Source organism: Tuber melanosporum, assembly GCF_000151645.1.
Source record: "Tuber melanosporum whole genome shotgun sequence assembly, scaffold_24, strain Mel28".
Lineage (NCBI taxonomy): Eukaryota > Fungi > Ascomycota > Pezizomycetes > Pezizales > Tuberaceae > Tuber > Tuber melanosporum.
Window position 1 is genome coordinate 100,108 of NW_003298908.1, and position 23,155 is coordinate 123,262.

Below are 23,155 nucleotides of genomic sequence, written 5' to 3' on the forward strand. Positions count from 1 at the left end.
ATCCGGCGGAGCTGGTATGGATCCTTTTACAAAGATGTTTAAAGAGGCACGGTGGGGTTTCCTAGAAAAGATTTCCCGTGTTACAAGGTTTACTCGGAGGACTGCAGAGGATATCCTTGACTCCCCAAAGGTTCCACCACAGGTCAGGAGACTTTTGAAGAATCCCGATGTGGTCAATCTCCAGGATGAGTTCGATTCCGCTAGGCTTTACCTTGCGCGGTGGGCTATGGGAATTGCAGAGCAAAGCGAGAAGGAGAGGCAGCAAGACCACCAGGTTGTCTGGGCTAATAGGGATGCACTTGAGTTGGAGGATTCGGCAGTTGGGGAGTTTGAGATTCTAGATCTCGAGTCCAAGAGTACCAAATTGGATTCAGAGAAGAGGAAGCCAGTATCGTTGGAGGAATGGAATAAGTGGTTTGACCCGAAAACCGGAAAATTAGTCATTACGGTCAACGAGGTCAAGGAGCGTATATTCCACGGTGGGGTGGAGCCCGGGGCTGCAAGGAAAGAAATTTGGCTGTGGCTATTGGATGTTTACCCTTGGGATAGCACCAAGGATGAGCGTATCGCTCTGATGAACAGTAAGAGAGACGAGTATGTTCGATTGAAGGGGAAGTGGTGGGATGATTTAGAGAGGAGAAACAACAATGAGTACTGGAGGGACCAGAAGAATCGTATCGGTGTGTATTATTGACCCATCCTACAATGCTGCAGGACAACTAAACTGATTGAGCGCTTGCGGTACAAAATACAGAGAAGGATGTTCACCGTACTGACCGTAGCGTGCCAATCTTTGCTGGTGAGGATATTCCTCACCCAGACCCTGATTCTCCGTTCGCCGAAACTGGCACCAACGTTCACTTGGAGCAGATGAAGGATATGTTATTGACATATAATGAGTACAATACCGAGCTCGGTTATGTGCAGGGTATGAGTGATCTTTTGGCGCCCATCTACGCGGTATTGCAAGACGATGCGGCAGCCTTCTGGGCCTTTGTTGGCTTCATGGGGCGGATGGAGCGAAATTTCCTGAGGGATCAAACAGGGATGAGGGCGCAGCTCGTAGTGTTGGATCATCTTGTCCAGCTCATGGATCCAAAATTATATGCATATCTAGAGAGTGCGGACTCGACCAACTTTTTCTTCTTTTTCAGAATGCTATTGGTTTGGTACAAGCGGGAATTCAAGTGGGACGACGTGCTCAGGCTTTGGGAGACAATGTGGACAAATTTCCTCAGCAGCCAATTTCACCTGTTCATCGCCTTGGCAATACTTGAAAGGCATCGGGATGTCATCATGGACCGTAAGTTATCCCTTTGCTATTGTGATGAATTACGCTAATTCTAGAGCAGATCTAAAACAGTTTGACGAAGTGCTAAAATATATCAACGAGCTTTCCACAACTATAGAGCTATCCTCAACCCGGGTCCGCGCCGAAGCGCTATTCCACAAATTCCAACGGGTCGTAGATGCCGCAGATCGTAAAAGCGGTTTTGTCGCGCCCGGGGAGGGAAGTGGCGAAATGAGAAAGCGGAGAGTGGAGAGCACTTGTGGCGAAGGCTCCTCGAGCAGCTGTACGGCACTGACGTCCGGGGCTGCAGTGAACAAGGGGAAGGATGTTGAGGGGCGAGATGGAGAGATTGTACCGAATGTTAGCCCTGAGTTGCGGGGTCTATTGAACAGGGAGATTATCAGGGCGAAGTAAGATGGGTTTCTGTGGATTTTTTTTTCTTTCTTCCTCTTCTCTTTTCCTTTCCTTCCTGCATCTTTGACCTTTTCTTGCATGTGGGTGTTTCTGGGAATGGCTGGGTTAGGTTAGGTCACGGAAATCTATGGGTGCACGGCTGGGGCTGGGACGGATTGGCCGAAACAGGCTATCATACTGTGAATACTGGTACATAACAGGATTCTCTCACAAGTGTTTAGATATTCTAGCAATACGGATAAGATCTTTGTATCCTTCCTCTTTGTATTTTGCAGTATCGTTCGTGAGTCGAGTAAACAAAAATTACAACCAGATCTCTAGCTGTGGCTGGTCGCATTTGGCACCTAGCAGGCGGGTGCAACCTCAAGTATGATATGTCCGGGTTAAGAATGCCATGCCATTTACAGAACAAGCCAGGGGCACGGCTTTGGTATCATTTCTCCTAGCAGCCCCTGCGCACACGGGGGCAGGGTTCACGGGTTGTGATGGGGAAACGGGGTACAGAAGGGCCTTCCTTCTATTTTCTCTTTCACCAGAGCGTTTTTTTCCGTTTGAGCACCTCTTTCAGAACATCTACAGAACCCTGGAATGGTGGAACATGATACGTGCTCTCCCAACCATGGATGGTAGCCTTTTGCTTCATAATATCATACCATACTTCAGATGACAGATTAACCCTAAAGAAGTTACATGGCTTCTCCCTATCATACATATCGTAGCCTTCATAGCACAAGCACCCTACCACTTGAGCTACATAGGATTCATATAGATTGACTAAACCCCACACTTACCGAAACCCCTCCTTTCCTTGGCTTCTATAAATTTCATTTGCCCGCCCTTTCTCTATTCTATGCCAAGCAACTCAACTAGAAACAAGTGGAGGAAAAAAAACTCCCCCAGTTTTTAGTAACACTCAACCCAAATCAAACCTCGCAATGGACAGCCACCGCGTCGGGAGCACCCCCGAACCTGGCACCCAGATCCAGCCCAATGATGCCCGGCTAACCCGAACCCATCCATTTCAATCAAAACCCGGGCCACCCATATCGGCGGAGCACGAGCATTTTCCCGAGTGACCATTGGTGACTCAATGTAAAAAAAAGTGGAAGTATGATGCCCCATACTCTTCAAGATACCTTACCGAGTGTATCGGTGATCATAATCTTAACGATGAAGCAACGAGAAGGAGCCCGGCGGGGCAAATAATCGTGCATCATACTCAGGTGTGCTGGTGCAAGGAATAGAAACTACGCATATTGTGAATTAGAGTATGAAATGTGAAAGTTATGTAATACCCGACGAGAGAGTTTGACTCGATTCCCTACCAAAGGGGATTAATTTATATTAGCTACGAACATTGTACGATATCACAGCACTCTTTTTTAATACCATACACTCATCAACGTACGAGTGCCTGACCCCCCCCCCCCCACTCCTTCCCAATTCCCTCTCCTGCTCCCAGTCATACTTACCCTTCTTCACTACAGATGCCACATTCCGACCGTGCTGATTGCCCTATCATACAATATCAGTGATTAATCCTTACAATCATCCTTCCCTTGAGGGCGTATATGCTGCTCGACACATTCAAAGTTTAATAAAGCGACAGTTGCCAGACGAGAAAAAAATAAAAATAAAAATAAAAATCCACCAGGGGGCAGGATAGGCATTCTTTCCCACGGCGGTGGCTGCGGAGTTTATGTCATTACAAGCACTCCTCTATAAAGGGTTTTGAGGAAAAAATGTATATGAATGATTTTTCGCAAAGTGTTTAGTAATTATTTCTAAAAAAAAAAAAATTCAGTTGGGAAACTTCCCACAGTGAGGACTAACTTACTCCCCGAGAAGCGTAAATAACGATACCGTAGACAATTGCAGGAAACTTGATGAAAAAAATGCTGACATGATTACAATGTTGGGATAACTCAATGCTGACAGCTGACCGCCCCTAGATGACCTGAGTGAGACCTACAGTGCCGGTATGATATTGGGTGAAACGCCCACCGTAGCCAACGCAGTAGCGGTCATGACAACCCAGAACCAACCAGCCCCCGTTCCCTCCATCCCCCCGGGTTCCAATTCCCCGCCCATACTTTTACAATATCATACCAGTATGATATAGTGCGCGCAAGGTATAAGGTAAACCAGCGGCGTTTCAGGGTGGGATGCATTATATAATCAGAATTAGGATTTTTTTTTTTCTGAGATTTTATTACTCATGCAAGAATAGGATTTGTTTTCAGTGTCTAAGCGTTTCCCTCACTCACTCACACTCTCCTTGCATCATACTCTACTTTATGCTTGGAAACAGCGAAGGAAATATCTGTAACTCAGAAAATGACTAAACCCGGTACATACCGGAGAAAGACTTGGACTATCATATCATAATATTTTCATACTTGCCTGGCGATAAATAACCCTAATCTTGGTTGCATAAGGCATTGCATTTTGAAACTCCCCTGGTTTACCTAATAGATTACATGCACCGGATAATCATATTATTGACCGATCCACCACGTGGGGCAGGAGAATTAAGAAAAAACCTGCCCCATCGGGATAGACTGGGATATCGAACACCCCGGCTTTCTTCAATAAGGGTGTGTGTCAGGAGGATATCTGCCTTGCTAGGAGTGGTAGAATTTCGATTCTGGACTGTATATGCCTGGGAGTTGAAGAAACCCGGTGAAAGCGCCAAAGGGTGAAGCGGCAAGGGTGGAATCACGGAGGGGATAGATGTAAGGGGGTGGCGTGGAATGATAGTGCGATGGAAGATCGATAAGTTGGAGATATAACTCCGGCTCGAGCATCCCGACAAGTCATGATCCCCCTCGATCCCAAACAATCTAGCGCTGTCCCGATACCTGAAATACCAAATACATACTGCCCGATGGCAGCCGATATTAGCAAAACCAATAATCCTATGATGCGAAAGCGACAAACCATTGCTGTGCGCCTAACTCGCCGCGCACCCAAAACCATGTGCCGCGCGGGCGCATATCTCCTAACCGCACAACTGCATGCCGTATACAAGTACGATAGGCAATCCAGCAGGGGCGAGCCCTGCGATGGGGATCAATAGAAAGAAAGAAAGAGGAAACAATAATTGTTTCCCCTCCTTATATTCGGGGGGGCAACTATAATATAAATTCCGAATGCCGTATGATAAGACTTTCCAGTACGAAAATGTTTTGATTTGGCCCCGCAATCCCAGCATGATAGCCCCATAAATTGAACTTGCTGTACTTTCCCAAAACACTCGGATATGGGTAGGCACATGGGATCATTCAAAGAACTTGTATGGTACTAGTCCCAGTGAAGCCCAGGCTCCTTCCAAAAGTTTGTCCAAAATTTCGATTTGATCTATTCGATACAGCGCAATAGGGTTGACACCCACGATGCTTGGAGTTTGGAGGGGCGGTGGGGTGGATCTGGCGAGGCAATTCATTTTCGATCGGAGCCTTTTGGGCCCCTCTTCGCGCAGCATCGGGCAAAGACTTGGAAATATATTATATATTGTAGCACGAGACATCACTCGTGTCTGCGATCTTGGGCAGGGACCTTTTGGTTGCGCTTGTGGCGGCCGGAGCCGGGTTCCAGGCGAGGAAATGACGGGGTCGTTCAGATACTTCCACCGTTCATTCCACCGTTATGCTTGAGACGCGCGACGCCCGTGCCAGTCCCCGGCCACTCGGTTGTAATATACTCGTGCACGACCCCCGCGAAATCATTCACTCCCTGCGCACCGCCACACCTATTCGATGCCCTTGAATGCTAAAGGCGGTTTTTAAAGGACTGTGGGGTGGACACGGTGATCGAGGTGGAACCTCTCGTCGGCGTTTTCAATCACACCCCATTGAACCCGAACACATCCTAGTACCAGATCGTCGTTAATCGGGCAATATATCGTGACAGGATGATGGAGCACACGGAGCCCAAGCCATGAACACACCTCCCAGCCCAAAACTGGTAACAATGCAAGTGACGGCAAGCTCGTGGCCAAGGATATAACGTGCTTGTAAAAACTCGTTAAATCCATCCATCGCCTATCGGGCTCGGATCTCCTCGATCGGAAACAAAACGCCCCGAGAAGGAATAGCGTTTTCCGGACGGAGTATAGCTCGGGGAAGGTTGAGCATGCTGGATCTCATCAACTGGTAATTCGTTATTCTAGTGACCTGCTCCGCTAAGCCTATTGTGGTTTAGACCGTTGAGATCTGGATTTAACGAGTTTTTTATGGTATTGGATCCCAATTGCACGCGACGGTAGCACCGCAAGAGTAATTGAGGAGGCAAGGTACTTCGTAGTTCGTACTCGTACAGCGTGATGAGTCGCCGGCGAGTGGCCAGGAAAAGTTCCTTATCCCAAGCTATTATAACTCTCAATTTCGAAAAGGCGGTCAATGTTGGAATTTCGCAGTTTCTATTTCGTATTTTTCTCGTCGAACGCAATTTCCCACAATCCACTTTCCTTCCTTTAGCTGTGTAAACTCCACCCCCCCCAGTTAAGGAACCAATCTTAACCCCTACCGTGGCGTCGGGAGGAAAAAAAAAACGGGAAAGTTGAAGAACCAACAAATCGATGACCTTTCATTACCGGTATTCGAGTACTTAAGTAGATGTCGATGACATTTTTGGCATGTTAGTGGTCTTGTGGTTGTAGAGGGCGCTGGGAGTAATGAATTGTTATGAAATAGGGCTCTGCAGGTGATGACTTCTACTGCTCTGGAGGCGTTCAGGAGAGCTCAGAGTCAGAAGATACAGTAGCCAAACCGGTGGTTTCTAAAGGAGAAGATTAACATGGTACCGGTAATTGATCAACGCACCGTAATATTAACCTAGCACGGTCAATGAACACGAGAAGCGAATCGATGTTTCACACACCTTTCGACCTGGCAACCATCAGAAGAGACCAAAGGGGAAGAAGAGTACAGTACCAGTACTAGCATTATAGCCTCGCACAAAGTCCCTGAACCAGAACGTTGTAAAAAGAGGGACCATCCCCGCATTGGCCTTGTCTCCGCACGGGCACGCCCATAACCTACTGCAAAAGAAAACCGTGACCAAGTCACTCACCCATTCACTCCTAACCGTAGCCCAACAACCTCACCCATATCCAACTTCTTCCAGTATGCCACCGCATGATACATAACACCAATGTTGCAAAGAAGGCCTTCGGTGATCGAACTCGGGGGGTTAGAAGGGGGGGGGGTTTGAATCGGGGATTCTGAAAATGGGGATAGAAGGGGGGGTTCTATAATGTCTTAGTAAGCAAAAGTAGGGGGAAATATTCATTGCTCAGAAGTGGGGAAAGAGAAGTAAATTAGCAAAAAAATCTACCAAGAATCCTATTGTACCAGTTTGATCATACCTGTTTTAGTATCAGCAAATTTCACGCGAACATGCCTCCCATTCCAGGAGAACACTGGAAATTCTATATCCGATCAGAGAAGAGAGCCAGAGGAGTATGGAATCCGGATCCTCACCGCTGAAGAGGAAATATGGCTGTTAGAAGAGGGTGAGTGTCAAATGTAATTCTAAAGGAAATGGATGGGTAATCTAAATATAAGTTAGCCAAATCATCAATAGCAGAAGGATCAGCATTTCAGAGTGACTGTAAGGTCATGTTAATCCACCTCCTCCTACGATGCCCCCATGCTACAGCAGTAGTGAAAAATACCTGTTACTCCTTAGAGTATGGCGAAGACCCACACCCAGAGTACAATGACAAGACCGGTGCCGTTCCTGTAAGAACAGTTAGTGGTTTAGGATTGAGGATAAATACTATAAGAGTAGGGGGAGGAATAGAGTATGAATGAAGAGTGGGTGGGATACAGCATGATAGAAGAGGAAGTACCAGCTTGTAGCCGATTCCAGGATCAACACCACTCAGTTTGAAGCATCGAACTACTACTCTGGATATTGAGTTGAAAATTAAAAAATCTCGTCCAAGAAGTCCTGCCTCTGGTTTTGCAAGCGGTAGTGGTAGTGGTTTCAGTCAGCAACAGTTTATTACTATACTTGCAAAGCATAAAGGTTTTAGTCAAATAGAAAAGGAGGAATTTCAACTTCAAGTTGCAAGAGCAGTTTTCTCTGCTGGGTTAGCAGAATGCACTGTGGATGATCCAGAATTTTGGCACATGGTTCAGCTACCAAATCCAATAGGTCCTATTCCTAACTGTCAGCAAATTGGTAGCCTACTTCTTAAGAAATTGGTTATCATTGTCACGAACGTGGCTTAGCGAGGAAAGGGTTTTCACGTGACACATGGTTATGAGTCACAGGTATGTTATTGTTTCACGCATATAACCTATTCGGGTTATATGATTAGTTATGTGCGGGATTTGTGATGTTTTCGCACATGGCTCAAGTATGAGTCATGGGACATGCGCCTGACGAGTATGCCTTATGAGTGTGCCTTACGGGCAAGCCTTGCGCATATGATTTATGTTTCGCATATGACCTCATTATGATGTCATGGGTTTCGTGCATATGACTCAGTCGAGTCATATGACTTGTTTATTGCGTTATGATTGGTTTATGAGTTTCGCACATGACCTTGCTATAAGGTCATGGGTTTTGAGCATGTGATCACTTTGGTCACATGACTAGTTTGTTTTGATTTGGTTTTACACATGTGACCACTTTAGGTCACATGATTAAAGGCGGGAAGAACGCTATATAAGGAGGCCGATGCGGCCAAGGAAGATAAGTTCTTCACGCTTTGTTCTAAGTACTTTTCCTACTTATTACTTTAACGAATATAAAACACCTTTACGATCGTTATCTTTATTGCAACGTTATCGTTACGCCAATGAAGGCGCCTTACAAAGAAGAGTTAGAGAAAGCTTACGATAGGCGTTCCCGGTAGAAGACAAGGATCTTGTACTATCGGTAACGTAGGCAGAGGCCTAAAGCTATCGTAAGACAAAGAAAGAAGAGGACAGGAAGAGAAGTATCGTTCCCCGTTGCCAAGCACTAACTATCTGAGAAGGGATCGTTACATTACAAAGCGTCACCTAGTGCGACGCCAAACGATACAAGACGGCATCCTTCAACCCAGATCAGGAAGGAGATATTGACATCGACGATCAAAATCTTAATCTAGGAGGATTCAGCGACGCCCTAGATCACGTCTCAGCAGAACCCTTGAGAGCAGCACGTCCAGTTACCTCAGAGAAAGGATCACCAGTCGATAGATCTCCGGCTGGAACGCCACGACCCGAGAGAATATCGGGATCTGCAGTACCTGGGCCACCGGCCCCAGCCGCTCCGGCACCAGCAACCACCATACTTGGAATGACTGAAAATCAGTTTCAGGCATTTCTTGCAGCCACGCAAAATACAGGGCAAGGAAATGTTCAACGACCAAAAGCAAAGGAGCCCGACACATACGAAGGAGCCGAAGATAAGCTACGAATATTCTTAGTGCAATGCGAGGGATATTTTGCAGTTAAGGGATACGGAGATCACCATGATGAAATTAAGATTCCATATGTGGAATCTCTACTCAGAGGACTCGCGGGACAATGGATCATGCCCTTCCAAGATGGAAGGAAACAGAGAGAATGGGTCACGTACGAAGAGTTCAAGGCGACACTCTTTGAACAATTTGGAGACCCCAACGCCAAAGAAACAGCAAGACGAAAGCTAGAAAAACTCCAGCAAGGAAAACAAATGTTCTCAGCATACTGGAACGAATGTCGACTGTTGGAATACGAGGCTGAGTTTGATGACGCGACTCTCTACATCATCCTCCTGAGAAACTGCAGTGAGAGACTCTGAGAGGCATGGGGAATCTCTGACCTGCGCTATACGACAGCCAAACGATTTGCAAGATGGGCAATCGACAAAGAAAGCAAATTAAACATGGTTCAGAGCAACTCGGAAAATACTATAGCACATAGGGTGGTCCAATCATCCAGGAATGTGGACGGGACCTTCAAACCGCAAGTACCTCAAGGAGAAAGTCGAGCATTACCACCAGGCGAACCAATGGAATTGGACAAATCAAGAGCAGGGCCTGCTCTGAATCTGTCTAAGGAAGAATACGCCAGAAGAATGAATGGGAAACTATGCCTAAGGTGTGGAAAAGCAGGGCATCGGATATGAGAATGCAGAAGCCGACTGGACAACAGATATCAGGGAAACAGAGCTACTGGAAATAATCGTTTCCAAAATCAGAAAAGAAGCAACATCCGTGAAATGATAGCAGATGATTCACCGGTGGAAAACGAAGAGGGTCCCCAGTAAACGGTGGTCTGGGAGACCCAAGATGTGGACCTGGAAAACCCATCAAATTAGCGAACTACTACACGGCACTACACACGCAAAGAGGAGAAGGAGATGGAGATCATGTGATGATCAAGACGAAGATATACAACAGAGAAAGAGAAGAAACAACAATATATGCAATGCTCGACTTGGGGGCCACGGAAGTCTTCATCGATAAAGAAATATGCGACAAATACGGCCTCCACACCAAACAAGCGAAGAAAGCAAGACAAGTCTACCTAGCGGATGGAAAGCCAAGCGCTATGGGTCCTATAACCCATACAGGCAGACAGTGACCTCATAGGACACTTAGGACAGCTATAGGGAAACGGCAACCTTTCAAGTGGCAGATCTAAAGAACTATGAGATAGTCCTAGGGATGCCATGGTTACGGAAGCATAATCCAACGATCGATTGGAACGAGAACAAGATGACGTTTACAGGTGAACTATGTGCAACACAATGTCTCAACAGTTCACCTGTAGTCTACTCCACACCAATACGAGAAGTGGAAGAAGAAACTTTGCATGCAAAGTTTGCTGAGATGCAGCAAGACAAGAGGGTCCAGATACAAAGACCGGACCAAGAGGCAAAAGTGCCTACCAAAGGTTTCCAAAAGGGCAGCAGGACATGACCTATATGCCAACGAATGAATCAAGATACCAGCCAACGGGCAGGTAGCGATAGCAACAGGAATAGCCATAGGACTCCCAGAAGGCACCTATGGACGAATAGCACCCCGCAGTAGTTTAGCAGTCAAACACCGACTCATAATCATGGCAGGAGTGAGCGACGTCGACTATACCAGTGAAATCGAAGTGGTCCTGGCCAACCTAGCTCAAGAGGACTACCAAGTCCAGAAAGGCGATCGAATCACACAGTTGATAATCGAAAAAATCAACAAAGAGGATCTGCATGAAGTAGATCAACTGGAAGAAACCATGAGAGGAAACAAGGGATTTGGAAGTACGGACCAAAACCAGCTCGATACAACAAAAAGAATTGAGATCAAAGAGATCACAGCACAAGCCTTTGGACGATATTATCGAAGAGGAGATACCACAGGAATTCTCAAATGGACATACGAAGACGAGAAAGCAGTTATAGCAAAAATCAACATCAGCACAGAACTAGCAATTCAGGACAAGAAATACCAAAGCAAAAAGGGATGGAAAGAATTGGTTCCAAAAGAATATCACCAATTCACAAATCTATTCCAAGAAGAAGAAGCTACGGAGCTACCACCTCGAAGACCAGGAATCGACCACGAAATTCAGCTGGACAAAGACGAAAAAACGGGAAAAACAAAAGAAATTCCCTATAAGAAGTTATACCCCTTAGGGGAAGCAGAGCTCGAAGAACTTAGGAAGTATATCGAGCAAAACCTAAACAGAGGATGGATCCAAGACTCTTTCGCGTCAGGAGGATCTCCAATACTATTCGTCAAAAAGAAAGACGGAAAAATGAGACTCTGCGTGGACTACAGGGCCCTCAATTTGGTTACCAAGAAAGACCGATATCCACTGCCCTTGATTGGGGAAGCATTGGACAGACTATGATCAGCAAAATATTTCACCAAACTCGACATCAAAGACGAATACCACAATATTCGTATCAAGGCAGGAGACGAATGGAAGACTACATTCGCCTCCAGATACGGAATGTTCGAATACTTGGTTATGCCTTTCGGGCTAACCAACGCACCGGCTTCATTCCAGATATGGATCAACAGGGTACTTAATAAGTACCTCGACATATGTTGCATCATATACCTGGACGATGTACTCATATATTCGGAAAACATACAACAACACTAAAAAGATATCAGCAACATCATGGCGGCAATACAAGGATCAGGAATGAAGATCAAACCAATAAAATTCGAATTCCATAAGGAAGAAACAGAATACCTGGGATTTATCATCAATCGAAGTGGGGTCAAGGTTGACCCAGTTAAAACAGCAGCCATTTGGGACCGGGCCAAACCAAACAACAAAACGGATGTTCAGTGCTTTATGGGATTCTGCAACTTTTATCGAAGGTTCATAGAGGGATTTACCAGGCTTGCAAAACCACTCTATAACCTTACGAAGAAAGAAAAGAAATGGGAATGGGGAGAAAGCGAACAAAAAGCATATGATGCAATACGAACGCATCTAACATCAGCACACATACTGGTTCATTTCGACCCAAACCGAAAGACAATGATCGAAACGGATGCCTCAAAATACGTATGCTCAGGTATACAATTGCAACAGTGCGATGATGGAAAATGGAGGCCAGTGTCTTACCGATCCAAGACAATGACCCCTGTAGAGTGCAACTACGATGTTGCAAACAAAGAACTATTAGCGATAGTTCAAGCATTATAAGAATGGAGGAGATACGTTTCAAACAACGACCATCCAGTCCGAGTTCTAACTGACCACAAGAACCTGGTCCCGTTCATGACCACGAAAGAATTGAATGACCGCCAGATAAGATGGATGGAGCACCTTAGCAAATACAACCTCAAAATCGAATACCGACCAGGAAAAGAGAGCGGAAAGCCAGATGCTCTCACAAGGATTGCAAGCGACAAACCACAAACGAAAGAAGACAAAAGGATCAAACAAAAAACACGGACCCTATTACCAAAAACGTACTTCGAGGCCATGGAGGTTATCCAATTCACATCAAAGGAGGAAAGAGGAATTGAGGACGCAAACGAGAAAGACAAAACAATCCTGGCAAAAAGACAAGCCTTGAAAGAAGGAAAAAAGGAAATGAAAGGAATTGCACTGGGGTTATGTCAATGGAAGGACGGAAATATGTGGTACGATGGAAAACAATTGATCTCAGAAGAAGAGGAGATAAGGACAGACATCATACGACAACACCATGATATCCAAAAGGCAGGACACGGAGGAACGGCTAAAACCACCGAATTCCTCACGAGATCGTTCTATTGGCCAAGACTGCGCGAAGATATCAAACGATATATCAAAAACTGCGACATATGCCAAAGAACGAAAACGGCTAAACACGCACCATATGGATTACTAAAATCAAACGAAGTCCCTGAACAACCATGGGAAACAATTACTATGGATTTCATCACGGACCTACCAACATCGGAAAATTGCGATAGCATCTTAGTCGTGGTGGATCGCCTGACCAAAATGAGTCATTTCATTCCGGTTAGAAAAGACATTAACATGAGGGATTTTATACAAACATTCTTCTGAGAGGTCTTTCGACTTCACGGCCTCCCAAAGAATATCATTACCGATCGAGGAACACTATTCACATCAGGACTATGGAAGAAAGTAACCGGAGAAATGGGAATATAAAACAGAATGAGCACAGCGTTCCACCCACAAACAGATGGACAAACGCAACGGGTAAATGAGATACTCGAACAATATTTAAGGGCCTATGTCAACTATCAGCAAGATGATTGGTACAAGCTGTTATCGATGGCCGAATTCTCATACAACAATGGAAAGCAAGAAACAATTGGCACGACACCCTTCTTCGCGAATTACGGACAACATCCACAAAGTCAGACCACATATCATACGATTAATGATGTGATACTGGAGAAAGCGGATATGGGAAAACTACACGAAACCTTACAATACGAGATGAGTCAAGCACAACAATGGCAAAAAGAACAATATGATAAGCACCAAAGACCGGATCCAAACATACAACCGGGAGATATGGTATGGCTAATACCACGCAATATCCATACGACACGACTATCAAAGAAACTGGACTACAAGAAAATTGGACCCTTCAGGATATTGGAAAAAGTGGGCAGCCGAGCTTATAAACTCGACCTTCCCCCCTCAATGCGAATACACAATACATTCCACATCTCACTCCTCGAATTATACAACAACAATAAGTTTTCTTCACAAACACTTATTCCTCCCCCTCTGATCGAAATTGATGGAGAACCAGAATACGAGCTTGACGAAATAGTCGATTCCCGCTTCTTCCACGGTCACCTCCAATACCGAGCCAAGTGGACAGGATACTCTCCTGAACACGATAAAACTTGTTACTTCGTACACAACTTCGAAAACGCACAAGATGCCATCTCAACCTTCCACCAACGATACCCAGGCAAGCCCGGCCCAGGTGACGATCATGTTCAACCAAGACAAAAGCGAGGGAAAGACTCCCGCGCCATTGCAGCAACACGAGGGCTGGGGCGATAGCCCCCGCCAAACCACACCCACCTGCCCCGAATACTCATTCATGGGACCAACCGACTAGGAACATAAGGAAAGGGAACAACAAGCACAGCATAACGCCATGTCATGGACGGTATGCTACGATGACGGTTGCCAAACACACTTTGGCGACAACAAAGGCTCAGGATGGTTCCCGAAGGAATGTCGAAAGCGTGGCCCGCGCCCAGACCACGTCCTGAAGCATTGGCAACAATGCTTCAGCAATGGGTGCAGGATGCACAGGGCACAAAACAGATCTGCGGGATTTTACCCACTGAAGGATGGAAGTCAAAAAGAGTTGGAAGGAGAAGATGCCAGAAAGGCATGGGCTGCGAGGATGCGGTCCAAGGAGGGAGGGGCCCAAGATTCCTCGGCAGACACGGAACCGGATGTCAGGAGCCTACACAGGCAGATCCGGGGACTCCGAGAACAATTGGGCCAAGCCGAGGCCACAATTTCGGGAAACAACAAAACGATCGCGGAGCTTAGACAGCTGAACGACAATCAGCGGCAAACAATCGAGATAGCGAATCTGACTCTGGAATTGGTAAGGGTCAGATGGAGGACAGCAGACGAAAAGTTCCACAAGTTGAGAAGGACCATGCGCTCGGCAGGATGGGAACTATTGAAACTGGGAGAAAAAGCCTGATGGGACTCAGGCTTTGGAGGAGGAGAGCTAATGTCACGAACGTGGCTTAGCGAGGAAAGGCTTTTCACGTGACACATGGTTATGAGTCACAGGTATGTTATTGTTTCACGCATATAACCTATTCGGGTTATATGATTAGTTATGTGTGGGATTTGTGATGTTTTCGCACATGGCTCAAGTATGAGTCATGGGACATGCGCCTGACGAGTATGCCTTATGAGTGTGCCTTACGGGCAAGCCTTGCACATATGATTTATGTTTCGCACATGACCTCATTATGATGTCATGGGTTTCATGCATATGACTCAGTCCAGTCATATGACTTGTTTATTGCATTATGATTGGTTTATGAGTTTCGCACATGACCTTGCTATAAGGTCATGGGTTTTGAGCATGTGATCACTTTGGTCACATGACTAGTTTGTTTTGATTTGGTTTTACACATGTGACCACTTTAGGTCACATGATTAAAGGCGGGAAGAACGCTATATATGGAGGCCGATGCGGCCGAGGAAGATAGGTTCTTCACGCTTTGTTCTAAGTACTTTTCCTCGTCCTTGCCGTCGCCTCGCCCCGAGCGTTTCTTTCCCCATCATGATGGGCCTTGATGCCTTTGATTCTGGGGGAGATATCTGAGTTTGCTCAGTAGTTCCTGGGGTCTTTGGTGTTGAGGTCTGTTAGGTGTTGCGTGGCGGACAACTTGTTTGCGTCTCGTTTCGTTGGACTGGTTATCTCACGAGACCAGCACTTCGAGCACTCATCACGGTCGCATACGAGCCCCTTTCGGTAAAATGTCTGCGGCTTCCTGTCTATCGTCTACTCGCAGGTTTTGTGTTCGATTGGGGGGATTGAACCTTGTGTTTGGGGGGATCACCCGTGTCGTTCTTTGGGCCAGCTCATGTCTTTTGTTGGGTTTTAACGGAGTCCTTAGTTCACGCGATACAAAACGCCCTTGGGTTAGACTGATGACCTTCTCAAGTATCAACTCGTCGTACCGGCCGCATCGTTTCCTCAAGGGAGGGGGCCTCGCCGGCCCCTCCCTGCCTCGTTACTTTATGTTTCTACGGTCGGAATCCTACGATGTTGTTTATCACCGTTCCCTTGGAAGTTTTGTCCTTGCGGCATATACGGTGGTTCAGTCAGGTGTCACCTCCTAGCTACGGTGGGGATGGCTTTGACCCTGAAAAACCTTACCCCCTGGAGTGGTTTTTCTTTGCTGCCTGGGGTGGTGTGGGACGATTGGCTGCCAGGCACTCGCGTTGTCTGTGCGTCTGGGTGGTTCAGTTGTGGTCTGTGGTTGGCGGCTTCACCCATTGCAAGTGGGGCCTACCTTCCGTTTGTCTGCTTCTGTTCATTCGCCCTTCTCCAGCTTGTCGCGTCAGTTGGTGATGCCTCTTGCCCATTGTTCGGTCCGTGCCTGTTGCCGGACCTGTGGGGCTGGCTTTGGCTGGCTCTGCTTACTCTTCCCGACTCGGTTGGATTTCGGTTCGGCTGGGTCGGATGGTGTGGCTGGTACCTGTTCCTTCGGGTGTTGGTGCTGCCTCCTTTGTGGCTCCTGGCTGTGGCTGGTGGGCCCCCCTCGGCTATATGGTGCTGGGGGTTGGGGCTCTGTTTATGTGGCCAAGATCAATGGCTGCCTGGCGGGACTGGGTATAAGCTGTCCTGTGGCCATCGGATGGTTGTTCTGTCTGAGGGGCTGGGGGGGCTGGATGGGCTCTGTGGCGTCTGGTGTGTGGAGCTTGGGGGGGGCTGATTGGGGGGGGAGAGGCACCTGCGAGCACCGGTCGGACATGCGTCAGGTTGGGCGATGTCTAATTAAGTGTTTCCGGACTGGTTTGGGCTGCTGGGCGAAGCTGCTGAGTGCTGTAAAGCTCCCCGGCGGACCGCTGGACTGATGGCCACCTGTGCGGATAGTGGATTGCGACCACCTGGTTGGACTTGTTTGGGTTCTACATGCTGGGTGTTGTGGAAGTTTGTTTGGTTTCTTTGGTTTGGCAATGGGCATGGCTGGCAGGGGCAAGGCACCACGGGTGGGAGATAGGCCCCACTGACTATTTCGGTCTGTCACCACCTCTATGTATTTCTTTTGTTTATGTGTTTTATGTTGGGGGACAGGCAGCGGGTACAGGTCCTCCTCACCATTACGCTCCTCGGAGGTACTTGGCAAAGTGGGTTTATAGGGTCGACGGCCTGGCATGCGGATGCGAGAGGTGGACATGCTGGTCACCTCCTCTCTGCCATTGTGTCGCCTGTAGTTTATATTTGGTTTGGTTTGTTGTTGGTTTTCTACTGTGGTGGAGGTGTTGCGGGACGGTATTTAGACCGGGTGGTAGTGGTTTTGATTTTTGTTGGACGAGGAACCTGGTTGGGTTGGTCTCTTGCTCGGCTTCGGCTACGCTTGGTGCTGGTTGGCTTCATACCAGAGGGGCTATGGACTCGGACCGGGGAGGGCGCTGGGTTGTTTGATGGTCTTGTAATTAGTTTCCGTGTGGGCATGACTCGGGGATGGCAGGTGCGGGACCGTAGACTTAGTTAGCCTAGGATTAGTGGTATACCGGTTAGCGGTATCCCTGTGCCGGTGGGGGCTCGTCATATGCCAGTGTTGGCGGTACGAGTTTAAATAAAATTAGATTGAATTCTAAGTACTTTTCCTACATATTACGTTAACAAATATAAAACACCTTTACGATCTTTATCTTTATTGCAACATTATCATTACGCCAAGAAGCACTTGTTACGAAGACGAGTTAGAGAAAGCTTACGATAGGTGTTTCCGATAGAAGACAAAGGTCTTGTACTATCGGTAACATAGGTAGAGGCCTAGAGCTATCGTAAGATAAGGAAAGAAAGGGAAAGAAAAGATAAGTCTCGTTCCCCATCGCCAAGAACTAACTATCTGAAAAGGGATTGTTATGATCTCGATGGTTGAATAGCAATACTTTGAGTTCTCCAGTATATTCTGTATCATTCACTTGTACCCCAGTAGAGATACTGCTTTTGTCCCCTAATCCACTTGGGGCAATTCTCTCATAAGTTCTAACCAGTAGCCCGATTGCGATACGAGATCTAACAGTTTACTGTCTCTATGCTGGGATTATATCTCTCTGTATTGTGTAAAGATTGTAGCCTACTGTCATCTGTAAACCTTTGGTTGGTAACCTTGTTCTTATGACTCACCATTTTACTTGAATCACCGAGTCCGAGTTGTTCTAACTTGCTGTTTCCTGTATATTACCTGTGCTTATCTCCGCTGCTGTGCCGCTCATTATTAGGCATATTTGAATTTCTCCTTCTATAGTTCTTGTTACTGAACTGACTTGAACATATTCGGGTTTTAATATCACTAGTTTGTCATGTGTAGCTCCCTCCTCAGAATGGTACTCTGGCTATTGACTAAGTATATCAGGTTTGCCACCTCTTGTGTCTGAGCAGTAAACAATCTTGAAGTTGTAATCTACCAACTTCTGTGCCCAACGGATTTGGTGCACACTTCCGACTTTGGAGGTGAGGTAATATTATTGGCTTTAGTGATAGGTATACACAGTTATTAGTTTTTCAGTTCTAACCAGATTTTGGCTCCATTCTTTGAATGCTTCCAGTATCACTAGCAGTTCTTTGTCGTGGATCTCATAATTTCGTTCCGCGGAGTTTAGTTTCAAGGAGTGAAATGCTATAGAATCTAGTCTTTTCTCCACGAATTGAGAATTGAGAAAGGATACAGCATAAAGCGAAATTACTAGCATCTGTTTCCACCACCGTTTCTCTTTCTGGGAGGAACTGGTATAAAATTGGAGCCAAAGTAAACCTTCTCTTAAGATCCTGAAAGGCCTTTTCCTGTTCTGGGACCCACTAGAACCTTTTTGGATCACTCTTGAATATTTCTGTAATCGGAGTCCAAATCTTTAAGATGTTTGCTATAAAACGCTAGTAGAAGTTTGCAAATCCATAGAATATTTAAACTTCCTTAACCGATGTACAGTCGGATGACAAAAATATTTCCGAACTATCAAAAATTCCCATATATATTGCTTAGCGGTAACAACATTTCCTCCTCCCCCACCTGAACCAGATATAGAAAGTGTACAAGAATGAGTATGAATATTAAATACAGGTAGCAGAATATATTTATATAAAGAAAATAAAAAAATAAAAATCAATACTTCGTATACCACCTATTGGCAGCGATGACTGTACAAACTCCAGAGAGCATACTTCTCCACAGACTTTCCAGATAGTTTGACTATATTGTATCCCATATGAGTGGAAGAACCTTGGCGAGATATCTCCGAACTGCCTCTGGCCCTCCTTTTGTATCCCCAATGTTGCGATACATTGTTTGCATTCGTTCCTTCAGTTGACAACAATGATGTTCGATTGAGTTCAAATCGGGTAAACATGCCCACCATTCCATCACATCTACTCCTTGCTCCTTCTCCCATTCCTTTACCACCTCATTCTTGTGGACCCTTGATGTAACCAGTACGGGTACGCGGTTATTAGTTTTGTTTTATGTTTTGTTTTAAGTATCGCTTTGATACTTGGTTTGTTTTAAGTATTGTTTGATACTTAGTTTTGTTTTATGTTTTGTTTTAAGTATCATTTAATACTTAGTTTTGTTTTATGTTTTGTTTTAAGTATTGCTTTGATACTTGGTTTTGTTTTATGTTTTGTTTTAAGTATCACTTTGATACTTGGTTTGTTTTAAGTATCGTTTGATACTTGGTTTTGTTTTATGTTTTGTTTTAAGTATCGCTTTGATACTTGGTTTGTTTTAAGTATCATTTGATACTTGGTTTTGTTTTATGTTTTGTTTTAAGTATCGCTTTGATACTTAATTAGTTTTACCAAAGTGTATCGATTGATACCTTTGGTTAGTTTCATTCATGCTAGATATGAACAGATTTTTGTATTTAAAGACCGCCTGTTTCTGCGATAGAAAAGGCAGACTTTGACAGAGACTGTTTCAATATACTTGATTGAATGGTTACTTCTTTGTTCCTCAGTACACCTTTGAAGCCTCCTTTAGTTCTCAGCTCTTACCTCCTCTCGGGAAGAGCAGGCCACCTGCCAACTGTCGTATTTATTACCGATAACATGATTAGCACCTTGCAGACATGTTACACTTGAGTTATTGTTAGGCGGAGACAATGTGATAGACTTCAAGGTTGTCTAGGCCAATCGAGATTCGTTTTTGTAGCCGGAGATTGTCTAGGAAGGCTCGGACATTACTCATTTCATTTATGACTACTAGGAGTCAAGTAAAATAAGTAAAGTAGGATAGAATCGTAAAAACAATATTATATTGTTAAGGTCTCTTCTCCGTTGCTTGATGATGTCTAAAGCTTGGGAGGTACTTCAATATTTATATTCCGTGTCTGAGTGTTCGCGGACTATATCTATGTATCAAACAACTTTGTACTTCTTCAATTGTAATTCGCAACGTCGAGTTTTCTTCCAAGGTGCGAACACCTGTGGACTCTGAAAACCATCACACCCTGTTCGGTAATTACGATATTTCTTCTTAGAAAATGTGCTGTTCCCAATAGTAATATCTCGATTAGCAGACTCTTTAGTCTTATAGCCTAGTTCTTAAGTCAAACTGAGTTGGCCTCAATGGTCTTCACCAGTCACGAATGTGGCTTAGCAAGGAAAGGGTTTCCACGTGATGCATAGTTATGAGTCACAGGTACGTTGTTGTTTCACACATCTGACTCATTAGGGTCATATGATTTGTTATGTATGGGATTTGTGATGCTTTCACACATGGCTCAAGTATGAGTCATGGGATGTGCACCTGACTAGTATGCCTTGCGAGTATGCCTTGCAGGTAAGCCTTGCGCATATGATTTATGTTTTACACATGACCTCATTACGAGGTCATAGGTTTGGCGCATATGACTCAGTCAAGTCATATGACTTGTTTATTGCGTTATGATTGGTTTATGGGTTTTTGTACATGACCTCGCTATAAGGTCATGGGTTTTGAGCATGTGATCACTTTGGTCACATGATTAGTTTGTTATGATTTGGTTTCGCACATGTGACCACTTTAGGTCACATGACTACAGGCGGGAAGAATACTATATAAGGAGGCCGATGCGGCCGAGGAAGATAGGTTCTTCACCCTTTGTTCTAAGTACTTTTCCTACTTCTTACTTTAAAGAATATAAAACATCTTTACGATCTTTATCTTTATTGCAACAATATCATTACGACAAGGAGCGCTTGTCACGCAGACGAGTTAGAGAAAGCTTACGATAGGCATTTCCGATAGAAGACAAAGGTCTTGTACTATCGGTAACGTAGGTAGAGGCCTAGAGCTATCGTAAGACAAAGAAAGAAGGAGAAAGAAAAGATAAGTATTGTTCCCCGTCGCCAAGAACTAACTATCTAAAAGGGGATTGTTACATCACCATTGATAAAATGATCAGTTTTATCCATGGCTATATCTGCAAAGGTGGTCGTGATTACAACCATCGTAGATCGTCTGACTTCGATCCTTTGTAACTCTATACCCAACTGATAGATTTTCTCTGGATGACCTCCTATTAACTCACAGCAAGCTATTCCACTAGATTGGTAATTAATCCCTCGGTCGGCAACCCTTGGTTGCTCTCTGGGTAGTAGGTTTCAGTAACTATTGTAGTATTGGGAATCACCCCATGGCTACGATGTATTCTGAAACCCAGTTGCAACACTCCGTAAAGTTCCTTGGCTTCTTTGGTAGTGTCTTTTGGAGTTCTAGTCTCTTCTGGTGGATGTAAATGTATTGGTCCCTAGTAGAGATCCTTTACCATTTGATACCATCTCTTTGTGCGAAATCGTCCTGTCACTTGTGGCCTATGCCAAAGGTGTCATCTCTTTGCAGCCTAGTAACTCTCTGAGTGGTTGATGGAATTACTCTGTTCTACTTCCTAGACCTAGCCGAAGGTCCCCTCTCATATATCCTGGGAACAGGATCCAGTCGGATGGACGGCGACAACGTATATGGTATTATTCTATCACATTCCATTCTGTGGTAATATAGTCACAGAACGCAACTGAGATTAATATATATGATGACACGCGGGCCCCGTAAGGGAGCCAGAAGGGAGTGTTGGAAACCAGAAATTCCGATTTCAAGTGGGATTACCCTACTTAGGGTGGTTCCTAGGTATCGGGTTCTGGTATTCCTAACAGTCATCTTCCATGAAGATAGGCTCGGCACTGGTCGTTTGTTGAACCCGATCAAGTACCGGTGGTAAAAGGTTGCATAAAAGATCAAGGTGGACAAATCAGTCTACAGACCGGACAATTAATAGAACAAAGGTACTATGGTATAGACCCCAAAAATATCCCCAAACTATCAACTTTACTCCTGACCTCTTTTCATATATTTGAATGCATTCCTTCTCCCACTTTTCATATGGGGTATGGAAAACCCATACATTTCATGGATCCTTACTCTTTTCTATACTACATTCATTGCTCCATATCACCTACTTCCAATCCTCCTCAGTCCAATCTGCATAGTATAAGGCCCAGCACAAGTGTGCAGCAGCCTGGTCCTCTGTCAATTTCGGCCTCTTCTTCCCTCGCCACTTTTTTAATCCCTGCTTTCGCCAAAACCCGCTTAATCATTCGTAAACTGACATGTGGAGTCACCATTTACATTAACTCGCGTAGAGGCTACACTCTATCTGCTTTCACTGCTCTCAGGAGTCTTTGCCGATCACGCTGGTCTGCTTTCGAGGGGCCCCCAGGTGTTGGGTGGTCATGGTGGTCGTTTCTTTACTACTACTGCGTGATGAACTTTTGTACAACCGAGTCCTGTCTTGGATATGTCAAGAGTGGCAAGACCTTTGCCACACTTCGGTAAACATTCCAGAGTCCAATAATTTCTCCTTTCTCAATATCTGACAAGTGCCCAATTCCTGGAGTCTTCTCTTTCACTTTGGGTGGCATTCTGGCAATTGAAGTTGTCAGTTGACGTTGTGTGGTTGTTACCTACGATGATTTTTTGGAAATATTTTTGTTCTAGTACTGTAGGTAATTTCCAGTTTAATATGGAATTCAGCTTACAGGTACTCATAGATAACCTTTCGATGGCTATAATGTAGCCTAAGAATTCCACCTCTTGGATGAGAAAAAATAATTTCTTTATTGAAATCGTGAGCTAAACTTCTGCCACTCTCGGTAACACATTTGTTACTAGCTCGATATATTCCTTCTCATTTTTAGAATCGATGAGAATATCGTCCAAATAATATATGACTTCTTGGTCTAAAAATTCCCAGAGGACCTCATTTATCATGTCCTGAAATGTAG

The 23,155-nt window shown here is 45.2% G+C and overlaps 1 protein-coding gene; it reads left to right on the top strand.

Annotated features, from left to right (window-relative positions):
• Nucleotides 1-34: 34 nt before the first annotated feature.
• Nucleotides 35-1,970, top strand: GSTUM_00006055001 (uncharacterized protein; the record flags this gene model as incomplete). XM_002838218.2 has 3 exons in its annotated part: nt 35-680; nt 755-1,303; nt 1,353-1,970. The coding sequence occupies 3 exons, from the start codon at nt 35-37 to the stop codon at nt 1,703-1,705; spliced, it is 1,548 nt and encodes a 515-aa protein (XP_002838264.1). The 3' UTR covers nt 1,706-1,970.
• Nucleotides 1,971-23,155: the final 21,185 nt, after the last annotated feature.